Below are 20,234 nucleotides of genomic sequence, written 5' to 3'. Positions count from 1 at the left end.
TGGTGTGGGGAATGGAAACAAATATCATACAATAAAAGGTGTGTTGAAACTGAGATTAAAGTATATAATTGGGCAAAACAGAGGAAGATTTATTCTGTATCCAGTCCAGGCTGGATCTAACGTGTGAGGGTTGATGCAGTCACTGGATCTGAAAGTTGGAAAAATACTCAGTTGTGACTTGCCTTGCCATGATGAGTATAAAATTCGTCAAAAGGAAATTCTTGAGTGCTGTAGTAATAGGAGCGCAGCAATCCTAAATGTACAGGCTGGGAAGTTGAATTAATGAGTGCATTGTTCCAATATGTGGACAAGCTACAGAGAAAAGGGAAAATAAGACAGCCTGTCCTTATTAGCCCATGGCCATTTCACAGTGCTTTTGTCATGCTCACACCTTAGAGTTTCTATAAGCAAAGCTAGTCTCCTATTAAGGCAAAACCTGCATATGGACTACCACGATCAGGTTTGGCAATTACCCTGTAATCATGCTATATTGATCACTGGGAAATACATGGGATACCCTCCACCTTTGCCCATCCCTTCCAAAAGATAGAAAATAACACACCGTAAGACCAGTGTGTACAGGCTAAAAGTATTTGGTCATATTTAATTACGAGTTAAATAATTATATAGAAGCAGTTCAACATAGCAAAAAGCATGACATTTAATAAAACAATGATTCATAAATAATCAATCAATCCACAAATTAATATATTCTTTAAAGAACATGTTTCTACAGCATCTGAAAAACAACAGGTTTTCTGGATGAGTCAGGTTGGCTCCTGGTAGACCTTCAAGCTTCCATATTGTACGTGGATGGCACAAATCCCAGTTCATGTATAAAATTCAGATCCCTTGCCAGAACTAAATCAGAGCAATGACAGCTGTGATATATTCCATGATAGGATAGGTTTCAAGTTACAGCTATTTCTTTATGATGTAAACATACTGAGAGCTCAACAGATCTTATACCTTGTAAGGTGACATGTTACGGTCGGGTTACGGCTATTTTCTGCATACATTACCCTCAATAGATCAGCAGAAAGATTAGAATTAACCATTCAAGTCTGTCAATCTGCATATGTTAATATTTCAAATCAGCCATTCCAATAACCAAACAACTTTTTGACTTAATTGGTTTCCCAATAAAAGCACTGAAGCAACAACGTAAGCCCATTTAGGACAGATGTTTCAAATTAACTAGGTTTAATTGCTTGCAGTTATACGTATTTGCCACTGAACGAAAGACTTCTCTGAGTCCAACTGGCTGCAGCCATTTGTAAATTGGATTTACCTTAGCTAAAATAAATACTGAAATTGCCCCGTCACAAATGTGTCAAATTTTGTTTAATAATGTGCCTGTGAAACGTCTTGGGACGTTTTACTATGTTAAAGCCGCTATGTAAATACAAGTTGTTGCTGCCTCAAACAGCATTGCTACTTAACAGGTCACTAAATGCACTGTGCAGACACTTCCCTGAAGCAGAAAACACAGCAACCATATGTTGTACATTATTAATTTAAAAAATAGTCAATTCACATGTATTAGAAAGGCTCTGGTTGTCTTAAGAAAGAACTTACATTTTTTTAAGCACTTATGTCCCTCGGGGAACCAAAAGCACTTCACTTACAACAAATTCCTTTGACGTGCAGTCACCATTGTTAGATAAACACAGCACCATTTTGGACACAGCGAGTTCTCAAATGGCAATGAGTTGAATAACCAGTTAATCTGAAATAACAGAAATTGCTGGAAAAATTCAGCAGGCCAGGCAGCATCCGTGGAGAGAGATAGAGAGTTAACGTTTCAGGTTGAAGACCTTTCGTCAGAACTGGAAAAAAAGCAGGAAATGGAAAGCAAGTTTAGGGGCTGGGAAAAGGGGGAGGGCATTTAAGAACAAAAGGGAAGGTCAGTGATAGGATAGAAAGCAGGAGAGATTAAGAGACATTGAGAGATATTCAAGGCAAGAGGTGGTGGTAATGGGACAGGTTAAGGAACAAAGGATGGCTCTAGATGAAGTGTGAATTGCGCTGGCAGAATGAAGGACAGCTGCCATGTGGGAGGGAAGAAAAAAAGGGGCCAAACAAAAAGTGTGGATAAAAAATATATATGTGATAGGGGCCGAGGCTATGATCTGAAATTGTTGAACCCTATGTCGAGTCCAGAGGGCTGTAAAGTGCCTAATCGAAAGATGAGGTGTTCCTCGAGCTTACACTGAGCTTCCGTGGAACAATGCAAGAGGCCGAGGACGGTGAGGTCTGCGTGGGAACGGACACGGTCGAGGGCCGTGTCAACCACAGTAGAGGGGAATCCTCGGTTGAGGAACTTCTTCAAGGTGGGCATTCCTAGACTGCTTTTTTGTGATGTTGGTTGAAGGAAGAATGTTGCCCAAGACATTAGAAGAGTTCACCACTCTTCAAATAATGCTAACGTCCACCTGAATGTTTAACATCTCACATAAAGGACAGTGCCTTCTGTGATGAATAATATTGCATTTTTGGGTCTTTTCAGCCTCTCCTACTTCAGCTTCTGTATCGTTAGATTACTCTCATAGGTGAGTCATAGCTCCCTACGGTTTTAAGAATATTTTCACTGGCCCCAATATCCAGATAAGTTTCCGTTAGCATGCCCAGGTCAGTATCTTTGTTTTATTCCTTTAGCTCATAGATACCTTTGCAGGAATTTTCTTCTACCTTCAAACAGCGATAAAGCTTTACAACGACAGACCTACTTCAGGTTTTTAACAACTATGCCAATTTATTGAATAAAAGGTGAAGCATATAAAAGTAATAACATTTACAGTAGAAATACTAATCAACTCATTAAAGCAAAAATAAGAGGTCACAATTTGCACGCTAAGCTATTCTTTTGTAGGTAATTTTTATATGCAGTTCTTTCCCTTCTTATAGTCTTTTCTAACTACAGGAACTAGCTAGTCTCACTTCTTTCTCTGAAGATTTCAACTAAATCAACTCAGCTCAGCTTGTTGAACAGCTTCAGCTCATTAAATGTCCCTGGAAACAGTTGTGAGAGCTTCCTGAATAACTGTCAACCGCATTAAAAAGTCAGTCTTAATATAACTGATCAAATCATATAGTAACTGAGATCTGGCGCCTCAAGCAAGACAAAACAGCAACATTCATAATGAGCTGGTTTGTAAGCTCCTTGTGACACAGTTAAAGAAACCTCTACTTCACTTTTTCCCCCACCACAACTCCCTCAGCACTAGAAGTGTCAGCCTAGATTTTGTGTTCAAGTCTTGGAGTGGAGCTTGAATTCACAACCTTCCGACTCAGGCAAAAGTGTTAGTAAGCATGACTTGTTTCACTGGTAACTGTAGCTCCACAGATGAAACACTATAATCCCTAGCATTGTCAGTAAGAGCCTAGTATTCTTCAATTTGTGCAACATACTGTCATAACTGACTCATGTAGGAATAAATTGACTTAGAATTTACAAAATGAATTGCTGTTACTCACTATTATTGCATGATCCTGTTCCTGGGACTAGGGACAGGGTCACTGGCACGGCTTAAGCTAAGCTAGAGCCAGGCCTGGTTAGTACCTGGAGGGGTGACCATCAGGGAAGACCAGGTGCAGAAGGTCACGGAAGGAGCCCCGAGGAGGGGGCGGTTGGTGAGAAGGTCACGGAAGGAGCCCCAGGAGGGGCGGCTGGTGAGCAGGCCCAGGCGTTGGGCTGAAGATTGTCGGAATGGTGGAAATGGAATGGCGGCGCGCACAGACGCAGCGGCTTTGCTTCTCCCAGGACGGTGCTATTTACGTTTAATGTTAATGTTATTTGTACTGGACTCATGGGAGCTTGCAAGATTACATTTCGTTGTTCATGTACTTGTGCATTGTACAATGACAATAAAGTTGAATTATTATTATTATTATGATGAAGAATCCAGTCCATAAATTATGCTTTCATTGAGGGGTCTGGAGAGTGCTAAATTTTAGATATTAGCGCTTCACCTCTGGGACACAAGTTCAAATCCAGTCCACACTGACAGAACGAAAGCCCTGTCTGCTGGCTGTAAAGGTACAACGCCAAATGAGTTCCAGTTCCTAGTGGACAGCATAAAGCTGCCCATAATTCAGCGCAAATTGGCAGTCTCACTTGTAAAGGCCACAGGACGGCCAGTGTGGGAAATGAGTGCACACAATTGCAGTAGGGCTGCACCGGAGGTCAGTGCTGAGGCACACTTTGAAGCAGGGTAAAGCAAATTTACTCCGTATCTAGCCATGCTAAAACGGACCTTGGAGTGCCTAATGCTGACTCAATGATTGCCTGAAATGGGCAAGTTTAAAAAAAAAAATTATTCATTCTTGGGATGTAGCCATCGCTGGCAGGGCCCTAGTTGCCCTCGAGAAGGTGGTGGTGCGACGCCTTCTCGAACCACTGCAGTCCGTGTGGTGCTTATTATACTTCTTTGTAGTGGTTTGATACAACTGAGGGGCTTGCTAGGCCATTTCAGAGGGCAGTCAAGAGTCAACCACTTTGCTGTGGGTCTGGAGTCACATATAGGCCAGACCGAGTAAAGACAGCAGATTTCCTTCCCTAAAGGACATTAATGAACCAGTTGGGTTAACAACAATCTGACAGCTTCATGGTCACCTTTACAAATACTAACATTTTATTCCAGATTCATTTAATTGTTTCTTTATATATATAAAAAAAAACTGAATTCAAATTCACAAACTGCCATGGTGTAATTTGATCTCAAGTATACTAGTCCAGGCCTCTGGATTACTAGTCCAGTAACATAACCACTACACTACCGTACCCGTAATGCCCTAGGACGAGCATTGCTGGCCTTGAGTACAAAATTCACAGGGGAAAAATAACTAAGTTTTGATTTTGCATGCTAAGGAGCAACTTAAATATGTAGATATTTTTACACAGCCTCGACAAACAAGTACGGCATTGTAAATGCTTAAAAGGAAAAATGCACTGTTCCATAAAAACAGAAACGGAAGCACATTTAAAAGCAGCACTTTATTGCGTAGGTTTTGAAATACACAGTGGTAATTCAATTATTGTCGCTGTTCTATTAAACTCAATCTATTCAGCAAATCTACATTCATTTATTATTTCCCCTGGCTGTCCCAGACATGAATGCACGTTAATCACACCCGTCAGCTGCAGATGTTCAGAGCAACATGAGCCGTGTGCAACGTCTCCACAATATTGCAAGTTATTGCAGAAAGCGACACTTACTTAGAGAGTCAACTTATTCCCCCGGAATGCTTTTCTACAGTTGACCATTACTTTGGAGCAAGGCCCTTCAGGAGACAGCGATTAGGGCTTGTCCATTCTTTGCCTTTACTTTTTCCCTCCCTTCCCTTAAGGCAGTGACTCGCGCTGTGGTACAGTTCCACAGTGTGGTAAACCACTGTTTGTATACTGTTTGCATTCCATTGTGTACATGCCTGGACATGCCTCGGCTGACTCCTCCCACAAGTCCTAGTATAAAGGTGGCTGCTCCCCAGCCCTTTGTATTTCTGGACCGGTCGACCACTCGAGGCAGACCTCCATTCTTTTGTTAATAAAAGCCTTTAGTTACTCTTCTAACTCTCAGTCTTTTATGAGTAATTGATAGCACATCACACAGGCACCACTGTTCCACCAATACTTTGCCCAAGTGGTCATTCTTCTTGTGTAAGCCAAGACAGAGAGTCAGCAGGCTAGTGGATCACCATCTTTACCCGACATCCACACATATACACTGTCGAGCATGAGTTAACAGATAGCAATTACCAGCAAGGATCGGAGCATAATTTTTCCCCTCTCTAGCCCGAGGGGGGGGTGCGGGGGAGTAGAAATTCAGCTCAATTATAGCAACTCTACTGAAATCAGCAAACTCAGCATGGAGGAAGAATTAAATTTCTGTCTACTTTTTGATTGGTAAAACCAAAATGAACACAAGAGTCCACTGTACAGAATAGAACTCTCTTTTCCCTGCAGTACACAGTCTTGTATACTATTTAAACCTCCTGGGCATTGCCCTACAGATTCCTCTTCCAAAATTCTGAAAAGAGTCAGTCACCCCAGACCCATCATGGATTGCAGTCACAGTGTGCAACACATTTAACAGTATTTGAAGATGGTTATATTCTCTAGGTTCTACAATATTCTAATAGGGCCATGAAAAATGCAAGTGTCATTTCAGAATGCGTGTGTTAAAACAAGCTGGTCCAGTACATTTGCATTGCCAGTGTTCCAACAGGATCATATCTTAGAAACAGAAAATGCTGGAAATACACAGGAATTCTGCCAGCCTCTGAAAGAGAGGTAACGTTCCATTATAAAATTCAAAACATTAACATTCTCTTTCCTTTCTGGTTCAGGTACATTTCCAACACTTTCAATTTCAGGTATCCAGGCGACTGCTTTTCCTTTTTATCCCACAGCAAGGTAACCTAGGAGACTAAAGCTAGCATAGTCGGTCAATCCTAATTGTTGAGCCAAACTTCACAATTGGTCCTCGTTGAATTGGACTGGTGCACCGATCGAACTGTACCTGCAAAATTAACATAAGCGGATGGAAGATCATTTGTATTTAACTGTTTGTAGTATTATAATTTTCCGAGGTTCAAAATTTGCCTTTTGTTCATAAATTCTGGGAACTGCTTTAATTTATATCCATGCAGAAGTTCAGTCTCATTTACAATGACACAGACACTGTAAAAGCAATACATTCGGGAAGAGGGAGACGTGTGCTGGAAAAACTGTTGCTTCCCCAATAATTAAACAATCCTTTACATCTTGTGTTTTATTTCCTCTTCAATCCAGTTATGTGGGGAGATGGAGCGGGAACCCCACGAACAGAGAGAAAGGTATTTTGTCACAGGAAATGGCCAAATACCAGCAGCCCTAAGATCCTTCGCTCCCCTGCGTTTCCTTCTGCTCGAGGTTCTCTGTCTCTTTCGGCCCAGTGACAGCTTCATTCTGCTGTCTCAAGTATTGCTCTAGTAAGGCAGCGAGGCGCACGGGGCCAGTCTGCAGGAGCTGGCACGTCTGAGACGTCATAAGAGTCAGGCCGCCTACAACCTCCCCACGGATGATCTGCATTCCTGGGAGCCTGGAGTAGTTAACCACTCCCTGTCTGCTGAAGAGTGCATCGTCGATACAAGCACCTGCACAGGAAACAGACAGCACAATCAACAGGGACGAATCGCAACGTACTATTTACAGCACAGAAACTGGTCTATGCCGGTGTTTATGCTCCACACGAGCTTCCTCCCACCTTACTTCATCTCACCCCATCACCATATCTAAAGACGGCACCTCCGACAGTGCAGCACTCCCTCAGTACTGCACTGGTGTGTCAGCCTGGATTGTATGCTCAAGTCACTGGAGTGGGACTTGAACCCGTCGGGGAACATAGGGTCTAATGAGAGGGAGGAACTGAATGGAATCAGTATTTGTAGGGAAATTGACGGGATTGAAGGCCAATAAATCCCCAGGGCCTGATAATCTACATCCTAGGGTACTTAAGGAAGTGGCCCTAGAAATAATAGATGCATTGCTGGTCATCTTCCAAAATTCTATAGACTCTGGAACAGTTCCCATGGATTGGAGGGTAGCTAATGTAACCCCACTATTTAAAAAAGGTGGTAGAGAGAAAATGGGGAATTATAGACCGGTAAGCCTGGGATGGCAGGAATGACGTATGAAGAGAGATTGGGTCGATTGGACTTGTATTCGCTAGAGTTTAGAAGAATGAGAGGGGACCTCATTGAAACTTATAAAATTCTAACAGGACTAGACAGACTAAATGCAGGAAGGATGCTCCCGATGGCGGGGGAGTCCAGAACCAGGGGTCACAGTCTAAGGATAAGGGGTAAGCCATTTAGGACAGAGATGAGGAGGAATTTCTTCACCCAGGGAGTGGTGAACCTGTGGAATTCTCTACCACAGAAGGCTGTGGAGGTCAACTTATTAAATATATTCAAGAAGGAGTTAGATATATTTCTTAAGGCTAAAGGGATCAAGGGATATGGGGAGAAAGCAGGGACAGGGTGCTGAATTTGGATGATCAGCCATGATCTCATTAAATGGCGGAGCAGGCTCGAGGGGCCGAATGGCCGACTCCTGCTCCTATCTTCTATGTTTCTATGTTAACCCACGACCTTCTGACTATCACGCGAGAGTGCTACCAACTGAGCCATGGCTTTCAGTTGAATCTTAGCACCCTGGCACTTGTATTAGGAACATAGGAATTGCTAGGCAAAAAGAAAATCTAGTACGCCTTCTATGTCCTGGCAGTCTTATGATACACTAAAGGAGTTGTTGGGAATCAATCTCGATCAATGAGTCTACAACAGACCCGGACATGAGGCAAGGAAAACCCCCAGTGGTGGAGAGCTTTGGGAACCATCGGCCCAAAGTCACCATTTTCCTCCCAAGCATGCTACACTTACCACGTCATGTCTTAAATTACTCATACACTGTATCCCAAAATGGTACTTTCTGAAAGAAATCTATCCAAGTTACATTTAGCTTAATCAATACTAACTACTTCCACTGTCTCCTGAGGGAGTCTGTTCCACAGATTGACCACTCACTCACTGAAATATTGTTTCTGCAAACTATGTTCAACAGAGATGATGAGCAGCAAGCCAGCAATAAAATCAGAATGAATGTTTAAATGTATTTTATGCCCAAACACCAATAATTCCCTTTTACTGTGTGTGGGTGTGTGACCAGAGGGTAAAGACATGACAAACAGTGGCGGTCAATAATAAAGAATATTAAAAAAGAGCTGTAACCCTCTACAATGAAACAGGTTTTTGGTGGGATCCACTAATCTAGAAGGTAATCTGAGTTTCACAACTATTTGCATTAAATGTAAGCATGAAATTTATGAATGAGTTTCTTGAATACAATGTCATCTTCAGTCTAGTGATGAAAAACTGTTAGACTAAAGCTCCCGGCTCTGTGAAAGAGAAGGTGCAAGTTAATGAAAGGTGTGATTAAGTTGATGAATCAGACACAACTGGACATGACAAATAACCACGGCAGGAGGTTCCGATTTGAACCGAGCTCGGCCATTGCTCTAAAGCAGCTCTTACCCAGTAAACTGATCCGAGTTGTACTGCGCACGGTCTGCAGCAGCTCTTTCGCTTTGGGCTCCTTACTCACAATAATGATATTGTGGCCAATAAACAAGGGCAGCAGGTTCTTGTACTTGGTGTCTGCTACATATGAACGCAGAATCTGGGAGAGAGAAATAATCAGTGACATTACAAGATGTCAACATGCCATCAATAAGACTTGCATTTATATAGTGCCTTGTAACATTAAAATACCACATATTGACGTGACTTAAACAGTCAATACAGGTAGACTATCCTTTATCCGAAAACCTCGGGACCAGCCGTGTTTCGGTTTTCGGAAAATTTCGGATGGTGGGTCGGCGGGGGGGGGGTTGGCGGGGGTCGGGGTCGGCGGGGGGGGTTGGGGTCGACGTCGGCGGGGGTCCGCAGTCGTGGCTTGTCCGTCACTGCTAGCCTGGAATGCAATGAAGTTCCGCATTTCCACCAACAGGTCGTCGTGCTCGGTCGGAACAGGGGCCGGCACCGCCGCGGGCTCAGAGCTCTCGTTGCTTTCGAGCCTTTGGAAGAGAGTCAGGTGGTTCCGTGGGGGGGGGTCGTGCGCACGACTTACGCTGACCCTCTGCTCAGCGTAAGTCGGCGGGGGTCCGCGGGGGGGGGGGGGGGGGGGGGTCCGCGGGGGTCGGGGTCCGCGGGGGGTCGTGCGCATGACTTACGCTGACCCTCTGCTCAGCGTAAGTCGTGCGCCACTCTGGTCATGTCGTGCGCACGACTCACACTGACCGAAAAAACCTTCGGTTTTTAGAGGGTTTCAGTTTTCGGAAGTTCGGATAAAGGGTAGTCTACCTGTATCTACAAACAGCAATGTGATGCACGGCCAGTTTTACTGTTCTTAGTGTCAGCCTTGGCTCAGTGGTAACAATGTTAACTCTAAATCAGAAGGTTACGGGTTCAAGTTCCACTCCAGAGACACGAGCATATAATCTAGGCCGACACTTCAGTGCTGCACTGTTGAAGGTGCCGTCTTTCAGAAAAGACGTTCGCTCTTTCAGGCAGACATAAAAGATCCCATGGCACTATTTGAAGAAGTGCACGGTATTCTGGCCAACATTTATTCCTCAACCAACACCACAGATTATCTGGTCATTTATCCCAATGCTGTTCGTGGGGAGCTTGCTGTGTACAAATTGACAACCAAGTTTGCCTACAAAACATTGGCCCCATTTCAATCGTACACTCAGGCTTCATAACCTCAATCAAAGCTGCAAGTGAATCCTGATCAGCACCATAAACTGAATATAGGTCTTATCTCATCATCTCTATTTAAACTTTATATCTAATATTACATAAGAGAATTGAAACTATCTAAAATATATTAAAAACCTTGCATCTGCAAGAACTTCTTGTAATATTGTCCCATAATAAATTCTTACATTCACATTTATAATGGATGTAAACTTGTCCGGCTGTAATTACACCTCTCCAGTGGAAGCACTGCAGCACCACTGCTGGCAAGGGGGTGCAATTACAGCGTGACAAGTTTACATAGACTGTTTCCATTATAAATGTGGACATAGGAATTTATAATGGAAATATCAAAGTGACAGAATGCATAACTTTGAAATGGGTACGGAATCACATCTGTGCACCCTGGATCGATTATCCCCCCTGTCTCTAACCCAGCTCCACCCGAAAGCTACACTTGTTGTGACGCTCCATGAGCAATGCCACTGGAGGTCGACCAGTAGATTTTTAATTTTAAAACTTTGAATGGGAACTAATTTTCTTTTTGGTTTGTTGTCTGCCCACATCTTCTCAAGGGTACAGTGCCACAGACATTGGCAACTGTTCCCTTTACCTCATTCAAATACTATTCTTCACACGAACTCAGACTACAAGTGTAGATGGCATTAGTACCAAGTCTTCACCCATCTACACACGTGTGATTTTCAGTCCAGGCTACTAGCTTGGGTCACACACGGACAACATCCACTAGGCAAGATAACAGAGAGCTACCGATACTTGTGGAGACTCCAAGAAGAGTTGGCGCCTTCTGGAGAAGAGGGAGAATAGTCGCGGGAATCCCTGGGAGTAAAAATAGAGTAGCTAGGAAACAAACACTACTAACCAGGCTGGGGTAATGCCATGAACGGTCAGTTCTAGAATGATATATAGGATGCAAAGTAAACACAAACCTGGTTAGGGAAGAACTTCAGGCGAATATCGTGTTTCAGTAATCGATGTCGAAGAAGCCTCAGCTCCTCAGAAGTGATGGAGTTGTTCTGGAAAACTGCCACCATTTTATTCTCTCTGAATGTTATTTCCACTTCGCGCCATAGAAGCTTTTCTAAACTAGTTGGCTAATGAAGAGATTTATACAAACATTTATACACTGCGCCTTATCAACTAACAGAAAACAGTGAAATGCTATTACATGCACAGAAGAGGTAAACGCTCTGGTTAACAACCAGCAGTAGATTGTATTATAGAATCACAGAATTATACAGCACAGAAGGCCATTCGGCCCATCGTGCCTGTGCCGGCTCTTTGAAAGAGCTGTCCAATTAGTCCCATTCCCCTGTTCTTTCCCCACAGCCCTGCTATTTTTATTCCTTTTCAAGTATTTATCCAATTCCCTTTTGAAAGTTACTATTGAATCTGTATCCACCGCCCCTTCAGGCAGTGCATTCCAGATCAAGCAGGTACCCACCACCCCCCTCGCCTGAAAGTGGCAACTGTTGCCAAGGTACAGTTCCATGAGTACTGATTGGCCACTTGTACCTTCCCAGGGAGCAAGTGTTGGCAGACTTTTCGACCTGGAGGAGCATCACAGCCAAGCCCTAACCTGTCCTCCTGCGATATTTGCTGTCATGCCTCTTCCACCAGGGTTACTGGATAGGGATCAGAAATGGGAAACCCTGGCTGGCCTGTCCCCTCTCTTTGCCAAGGGCACTGAGGTCAATTGCTGTACTCCGACTGCCTGCCCCAACCGAGACCAGCAAACTCAACTTCCGCCCGAGACTGAACATGGAATCTTGCTGGTCCCTGTGGCTCAGTGCCACACTGGACAGACAATTTATCAACTGCATCCATAAATTAGGATTTTATCAGGTTTTCATTGACACCGAATCGACTGTTATCTGCAAACTACTGTTGCAGTACCTAGATTTTGCTACTTGAGGTTGCGACCACATTTATGTGGCTCACAAGCGGCCTCTGGTGGTGTAAATCAAGTACTGCAGCAGCATAAACACAGCATCCCACAGTATTGTGTGGCCTCCTTTTGTTTCTCTGTCCAGTTCTAAAGGAATACATTCCCAAAAAGTTTTCTGTGGAAGGAAGTATTATTTTTTCAATTCTAATGAAAAAGATTGAGGGCAAGGAAACCCAGATTGCCCAAATGCAAAGCCTAACAAGTTGACAGTTTTACACATCTTTCCACAGATTATGCAGAATGCGACTTGCTCCAGTCCTACTCGGGCTCACTCACTAATCTATTACATTGATGCTTCTGTTTCTGCTGCTTTAAATTCACTGACTATACCTTCCACTTCTACCATTGCTAGCAGTCTGCATGTCCTCAGGACGTCCCATGGGATCTTTTACGCTAACCTGAGAGAGCAGGCTAGGCCTTGGTTTAACGTCTCATCCTAAAGACAGCATCTCCGACAGTGCAGCACTCCTTCAGTACTGCACTGAAGTGTCGGCCTAGGTTATCGGCTCCAATGGAATGGGGCTTGAACCCACGACCTTCTGACTCAGCCAAGACCGACATCATAGTAACCGTGCTTAAAGTGCACCCCTACCTTTTGTATCTTGGGGGGGGGGGGGGGCGGGGGGAGAGACAAGAAGATAATGTGTTATTCGCGAAGATTTATTGTAACCCCCCCTTCATAAAAGGAACCGTTTAACAGAATTGAATATTATGAGTAGACACGTTAATATATGGACCCCAATAGTTTCTATGTTGCTGGGTCTATGGAACAGTCATCTGTGGGATCCAGTGAGTCAGTGCTGAATCTTAGCTTGCAAATACATCAGAGTACTATCTAGAAGTTTAATTATAGTTAGGTGTCTGTGGGAAATTTCATCATTTTATGTTTGGAAGTTGTGCCTGTGATTCGTCACCTCGCTAAACAGAGAGCCCACAATAGTGTAGGTTGTGTGCAGCATACAAAAGGAAGAGGTTAGATGGGCCGAAAAGCCTTTCCTTAAACTGTATTTCATTAATTCTTTAAAGCTAATAAAAACAATTGTGTCTGTATGAATGAGAGTTCCATAAGAAAGCAAGCAACTGCAAAGGTCTCGTCCCCACAACTCCCTTCTCTGTATCGATTATTTTGCTTCTGGTGAGCGTAGCAAGTATCTGTGCCCCTACTATCTGTGAGCAACGGCACAGGAGATCTAGCAATAACAGTAATGCTTTCCTGGTGAGCTCTTTATCAAGAATCGAGTGCAATGGTGGGCAGACCTGCACATACCTTTAGTAGGTCCCTGCCAAGAAAATCCACATCAAGTAGATAAATCTTCACCCCATTAAAAAAAATACACTGCCTGATTCAGGCTCTCTCCCCATGCTACACACAGTGGAGGGAAAAAATGTCAATTAAAGCACAAAGCCACGCTCACTAAATGTCTTCACCTCTTGGACTTCCCACGTCCACGGTTTTATGCATCTTTCTGGGACGGCAGGCTTTGGAGGGATGTATTGTGTGACAGCCAGCAGCTTCTGACGCAGGAAGTGCATGGGTTTGCGGTGGCGAGTGACGGCCTTGGATCCATGGCGCACAATCTGTTGGGGTGGAAACCACCCTTCAAAAAGAAACACTTGGGGTTTAGTGAACACCTCAGGCCCTTAAGAAGCCAAGCATTTGCAATTCAAACAATTAAAAAAAAGGTGCTCTTTGAGCAGTTCACTGCAGCACACAAAGGGTCATCGACCCGAAGCATTAACTCTGTTTCTCTCTCCACAGATGTTGCCTGACCTGCGGAGTATTTCCAGCATTTCCTGTTTTTATCACTGCAGCACCTGCTCATTGAGACACTAACCTCAGTCATCCAATACTGGGGCTGATCTTAAGCTGCAACCAAGAGCTTCCTCACAGGGAGAGAAGGAAAACTTAGGGAGAAGTCATTTCTTGGGTCCCACCTTCTAACCTATTTCAGAACAGTATTTTCATAGGCTTCAGAGTGAGCAACTGGCCATGCTCTTGGCTACAGAAGATGGTGTTATGGAGAGATCAGGAAAGGGAGAAAACATCTCACCTTTCAGAAATATTTTTAAGTACCGACATAGATCATTTCCAAAAGGATAAGATGGCGAAGGCACATAATGACCAAAGTCTACTTTTTTTCTTTTGAAAAAGTCTGAAGACATTTACCTTTAAAACAAAAAGTGTGCAGGATGCTATGCTCAGAGAAGTCTTTCCTCAAAGTCACTCCTAACGGCACCAATTCACACAGGTCCATGGGCACACAAAAGTAGCCATTCTCCACAGAAGAACAGTGAAAGTCAGCAGGCTATTTGATCTCAATGTGCATCACAGCCAAATGTGACCCCGTTCTCTCTCAGTGTCCACAAGTGCACTTGCCAGCTGGAGTCAGAAGTGGGAAACCAGTCTATTTTAACTCCTTCCCTAAGGACAGTGAAGACAATGTTCTTAGCACCAGCAGTCTGGCTGAGATTCGATAATTTAGCAGAGACCAGAGTTCAACATAGGAATTTCCTCTTCTAGATAGCGGAGCACCACAACAAGTAGTGCGATCAGCCATAGTTTTAAAATTCAAATTATGTCACAATTGCCACCTCAACCTTTATCCAGAGAGTGGTTAGAATGTGGAACTTACAACCACAAGGAGTAGTTGAGGCGAATAGCAAAGATGCATTTAAGGGGAAGCTAAGCACGAGGGAGAATTTTTTTCCCCAATTTGCTCCTGGGATGCGGGCGTCGCTGGCAAGGCCAGCATTTATTGCCCATCCCTAATTGCCCTTGAGAAGGTGGTGGTGAGCCGCCTTCTTGAACCACTGCAGTCTGTGTGGTGAAGGTACTCCCACAGTGCTGTTAGGGAGGGAGTTCCGGGATTTTGACCCGGCGATGACGAAGGAACGGCGACATATTTCCAAGTCAGGATGGTGTGTGACTTGGAGGTGATGGTGTTCCCATGCACCTGCTGCCCTTGTCCTTCTAGGTGGAAGAGGTTGCGGGTTTGGGAGGTGCTGCCGAAGAAGCGAGTTGCTGCAGTGCATCTTGTAGATGGTACACACTGCAGACACAGTGCACCGGTGGTGGAGGGAGTGAATGTTTAAGGTGGTGGATGGGGTGCCAATCAAGTGGGCTGCTTTGTGCTGGATGGTGTCGAACTTCTTGAGTGTTGTTGGAGCTGCACTCATCCAGGCAAGTGGAGAGTATTCCATCACACTCCTGACTTGTACCTTGCAGATGGTGGAAAGGCTTTGGGGAGTCAGGAGGTGAGACACTCGCTGCAGAATACCCAGCTTCTGACCCGCTCTTGTAGCCACAGTATGTGTGTGGCTGGTCCAGTTAAATTTCTGGTGAATGGTGACCCCCCCAGGATGTTGACGGTGGGGGATTCGGCGATGGTAATGCCATTGAATGTCAACGGGAAGTGGTTAGAATGTTACTCATCAGCCCAAGCCTGAATGTTGTCCAGGTCTTGCTGCATGCGGGCACGGACTGCCTCATTATCTGAGGAGTTGCGAATGGAACTGCACACCCTGCAATCATCAGTAAACATCCCCACTTCTGACCTCACGTTGGGAAGGTCATTGATGAAGCAGCTGAAAATGGTTAGGCCTAGGATACTGCCCTGAGGAACTCCTGCAGCGATGTCCTGGGGCTGTGATGATGGCCTCCAACAACCACCTTCCTTTGTGCTAGGTATGACTCCAGCCAGTGGAAAATTTCCCCCGATTACCGTTGACTTCCAATTTTATTAGGGCTCCTTGATGCCACACTCGGTCAAATGCTGCCTTGATGTCAAGGGCAGTCATCTCACTTCTGGAATTCAGCTTTTCTGTCTATGTTTGGACCGAGACTGTAATAAGGTCTGGAGCCAAGTGATCCTGGGGAACCCAAAATGTATAGGCAGCCACCACTTATAGGGTTAGATGAAGAAGGGGTGGGTGGAGGCTCCTGTGGAGCATTAACTCTGGCCTAGTTCTGTGCTGTACATTCTATGTAATCTCACCAAAACTATCAGTTAGCAGGGACTTAATTTCTTCAATAGTCAGACCTTTACTTGCAACTCCAATCCAAAATACTTTATTTAATTTCCAAAATCAATACTTGATTCACAGAAATCAGATACTGCATTTTAAATTTAAAGTTCAGTCTGTGATCAATTGTAGAACAGCAGCATTAGCCCTTGGAGACAGAGCTTTGACCCAGTCTGCAGCCAATGTAACTTTATTAAATCTTGAACGGTCTTGAGATTTACTTACAATACAAGTCATATTCCTCTTGCTCAAAATTTCACTATTATAGATTTCAGAAATCATATTTGACCTTTTTGAATGGGTTTCACTTGCTTTGAATTCATTAAAGTACCCGACTGCATTCTGCAGCGGAGGAAATCTCACGTCATCTCCTCTCCCACATTTTCTTTCCTATTAGTGGAATAAGGTTCATCCTTATTTGTATTTTTTAGGATGCCGCCTGAAATCCTACTGAACTAATACAACATCAGTCTGTTCATCATTGCATCAAATGAAAACTGTTTGGAAAAACCCTGCAAACGACAGGATGCTACAAGAATGAATGAAGTTCGGCTGAACGGCTTTCCTCATCCCTATTTATCGTGCTCATTACTTTTCTCAATAGCAACGGGAAAATTTGGAAATACTCAACAGAGCAGATGCATCTAAAAAGGGAAAAACAGTAAATGTTTTGATCTGAATACTTTAGGGCAGCGCCACAACAGACTGATCCCAAAACATTAACCTTTTTTTCCCCCCCCAGATGCTTCACATTTTTTAATTTCAGATTTCCAACAGTTTTTCTTTCCAATCTCTTCAGGTTCACACCTCAGGTTAGGAGCTTGTTTCAGGACCATTTGCTAACCACTCACACGTCTTCGTACATGGAAGGCCTGAGCCCGGGTAAAAGGGGGCGCGGTTCCCTCCGCCCACCCCCAGGTCCCGGGCCGCTCAGTGTCCCAGCGGAGGGGAGGCAGTGCCGGCCCTCGGGCTCTCTCTGATCCCGATCACTCTCACCTCTGCAGCTCAACAACCGCCCGCACAGCGCCGCCATCTTCACCAGCACCCCGCAGCAAACCGACACGCCATTCGTCACAATCTGAGGCCAGCGTCCAATCAGAAACAAGTGCAGAACCGACCAATCCGAATGCTGAGCGCCAGTCCTATAGCTAATTGGCTGCAGGGTGCGGGAGTGTGACCAATCAGAATAAAAACACCGAACAGCCAATCACAATCCCCCGAAAGCCCGCCCCGCCCCCTTCAGTGCCAAGCCACAGTGCCCCCCACTGGACGGGAGGGAGGGCTGCAAAATGACCTCAGCCTCACTGTACCAGGAGGGGTTGGGTTGCCAATCCTCCAGGACTGTCCTGGAGTCTCCAGGAATTAAAGATTAATCTCCTAGAAAAATGACAGGATCATTAAAAAATTTTTTTTTTTAATTAGCTATAATAATATTGGCGATGGGGGGAAGGAAAGGCTGTATGATTGGACATGGCGTTTGAAGGCAGCAGGTCATGTGATAAAACCTCCAGGTTGAAATGTGGAATGCGAGTCAATTCAGTGATACTTGATTCCAGTAAGGAGTCAGCCCTTTTGGGGTGGAATTAGAAGAGGATAAAAAGAATAACTATCATGGTGCAGGGAAATATGCAAAATGTGTTATAGATGACTGCAAAACGCAAGGGCTGAAAAGGGACAACAGTTTTTAAATTGTCAGCTTGGCTGAATGATAGCGCTCTGCCAAAACAGATTTACCGATCATTTATCTCATTGCTGTTTGTGGCACTTTGCACAAATTGGCTGCTGATTAGTGGGTTCAAGCCCCGTGAGGACTTGGGCACACGACTGAAGCTGACACTTCAGTGCACTACTGAGGGAGTGCTACATTGCTGGAGGTGCCGTTTTTCAGATGAGATGTTGAACTGAGACCCCGTTTATCTGTTCAGTTGAACACAGAAGATCCGATGGTACTTTGAAAAAGAGCAGGGGAGTTCTCCTGGTATTGTGGCCAACATTCACCTCTTAACCAACAGCACTAAAACAGACCAACTGGTCATTTATCTCATTGCTGTTTGTGGAACCCTTCTGTGTAACTGGAGGGTGGCTTCAGTTCTGCTGCTATTAAGCTGGAGGAAGTTTTGGTTTCTAGGGCATAATGTTGGAGAGTGTGACAACAATCTCTTGGGTGAGGTACCAGAGGGCTTCGCACTTACTCTGGCAAGGCGGCAATGTCTTCAGGAGAGGAGCAGAGGAAAGCAAAATTGGCAGAGAAAAATCGACAAGGAAAAATAAAAATCATCAGGTGAAATTTAGAGGGTAGACACAGAGTTCAATGTTACTAAAGAAACTGGAAAAGTGGGAAAATCAAAAAGAGACCCACTCAAATGACCATTCTTTATCTGTGAGCTTAGACAGCAATGTTCCCGCTAAGCTATGCAGCTGCCTGGAGGTCCCGCACAGGCTGCTTCCTGGCTTCTGAATGGGAGAATTTGCACAAGTGCGAAATTTTGAATGGGCCTGTTAAAGGACAACAAAAAAATTAGTGGGAACATTTGCCAGACAGTGAATGTCAGAAAGATACCCAACTGAGTAAAGCATCACAGCAGAAACTGACCTCACCTGCTGTCCATACATGTGCACTTTCCAGCAGGTGTCAGTGAGTAGGGATCAAGCTTGCTGATTGTTCCACTCCCTAGGCCGGGGTGCGGAGGTCAGTTGTTACGGTCCCATCAATGCCCTGGCTGAGATCGGTGGACTCCGCACAGACCAGGTCGCAATCCTGAGAGCGTTTCGGTTGAAGGCTCGGTGCCACACCAGGCAAGACACTTATCCACCAAGCCACTGAGAGATCAGACATTTATTGGCTATCAGAGGGAAGCCAAGCATTTGAACTAAGAAATTGGAGGTTAATACAATAGCAAAATACTGCGGATGCTGGAAATCTGAAATAGCAACAGAAAACGCTGGAAAAACTCAGTAGGCCAGGCAGCATCCATGGAGAGAGAAACAGAGTTAACGTTTCAGGTCTGGGGCTTGCTGAGTTTTTCCAGCGTTTTCTGTTGTTATTTAAGAAATTGGAGGTTTTGATTTTTCCTCATTCTTTTACTTGCTTCAGTTGGCCTGTAGGTGGTGCTGTTAACTGAAAGATGCTGCAGTCAGTAGATGGCATCAATCCTGCTCGAGTTTGAGAAAGCATGGAATGAGAAAAGGCCATTGAGCCCATCAAACCCACTCCTTCCACAGGCCATGATCACAAGATAATTAATTATGAGGGAGTCCATCCAGTTCATCCATCCAGAATGATCCTAAAGTCTGGCACAGCCACGATGGGATGAATGGCCTCCTTCTGTGCTGTATCATTCTATGATTCTATGAAAGTCCACTCATTGCAGCATCCAATCAGTTCTTAAATGATTCCAAGATTTTTGCTTCCATAACTCTCCATCCAGGAGTCCATTCCATGTGTTGATCAGTCTTTGTGCAAAGATCTCCTGATATCAGTTCCAAATGTGCCCATTGCTATTTTAAACCAGTGATTCATTGTGTTATTCTGTCAGTTTAAAGTAATTTTCTGGATTTTCCTTTTTCCATACAGTTTCTAACATTGTTTGCCTCGTTAAGATCACTTTTCAGATGTTTCCTTTCAAGGATGGAAAGCCCAATTTTCTACAGTATCTTCATATACCTGAGACCTCTAAGACGGGGGAGCAACCTCCTAGCTTTTCTCCACACTGCATGTAAGTGCTTGTTGCCTCCCTGTGTCTCAGTGACCATAACTGGGCACAGTATTCAAGGTATGATCTGATCAGAGAACTATACAGCTTGATCATAACTTTGTCTGACTTGTACTCTACTGTTTTGACTATAGAATTCAAAATTCAATTGGTTTTGTTGATTGATGCTTTACATTGAACATACATACATAAGACATAAGACATAGGAGCAGGAGTAGGTCATTTAG

General features: G+C 44.3%; 1 protein-coding gene across 3 annotated transcripts; it reads right to left on the bottom strand.

Moving 5' to 3' along the window:
- Window positions 1–4,981: 4,981 nt before the first annotated feature.
- Window positions 4,982–19,054, bottom strand: mrpl10 (mitochondrial ribosomal protein L10). Of its 3 annotated transcripts, none has more exons than XM_085966546.1 (5): window positions 18,893–19,054; window positions 13,700–13,869; window positions 11,253–11,417; window positions 9,076–9,220; window positions 4,982–7,137 (listed from the first exon to the last, which is right to left on the bottom strand). In XM_085966546.1, the coding sequence occupies exons 2-5, from the start codon at window positions 13,802–13,804 to the stop codon at window positions 6,875–6,877; spliced, it is 678 nt and encodes a 225-aa protein (XP_085822672.1). In that variant the 5' UTR covers window positions 13,805–13,869; window positions 18,893–19,054; the 3' UTR covers window positions 4,982–6,874. The 3 variants fall into 3 exon arrangements, with proteins under 3 accessions (XP_085822672.1, XP_085822669.1, XP_085822671.1); XM_085966543.1 differs by lacking the exon at window positions 18,893–19,054 and adding an exon at window positions 17,291–17,396; XM_085966545.1 differs by lacking the exon at window positions 18,893–19,054 and adding an exon at window positions 17,102–17,280.
- Between the last annotated feature and the right edge of the window lie 1,180 nt (window positions 19,055–20,234).

This window comes from Somniosus microcephalus, chromosome 24, assembly GCF_052327205.1.
Source record: "Somniosus microcephalus isolate GS21.2 chromosome 24, FLI_Smic_1.0, whole genome shotgun sequence".
In the NCBI taxonomy this organism is placed as follows: Eukaryota; Metazoa; Chordata; class Chondrichthyes; order Squaliformes; family Somniosidae; genus Somniosus; species Somniosus microcephalus.
The sequence above is the reverse complement of the archived record's forward strand: the minus strand, read 5'-3'. Positions and strand labels throughout refer to the sequence as shown.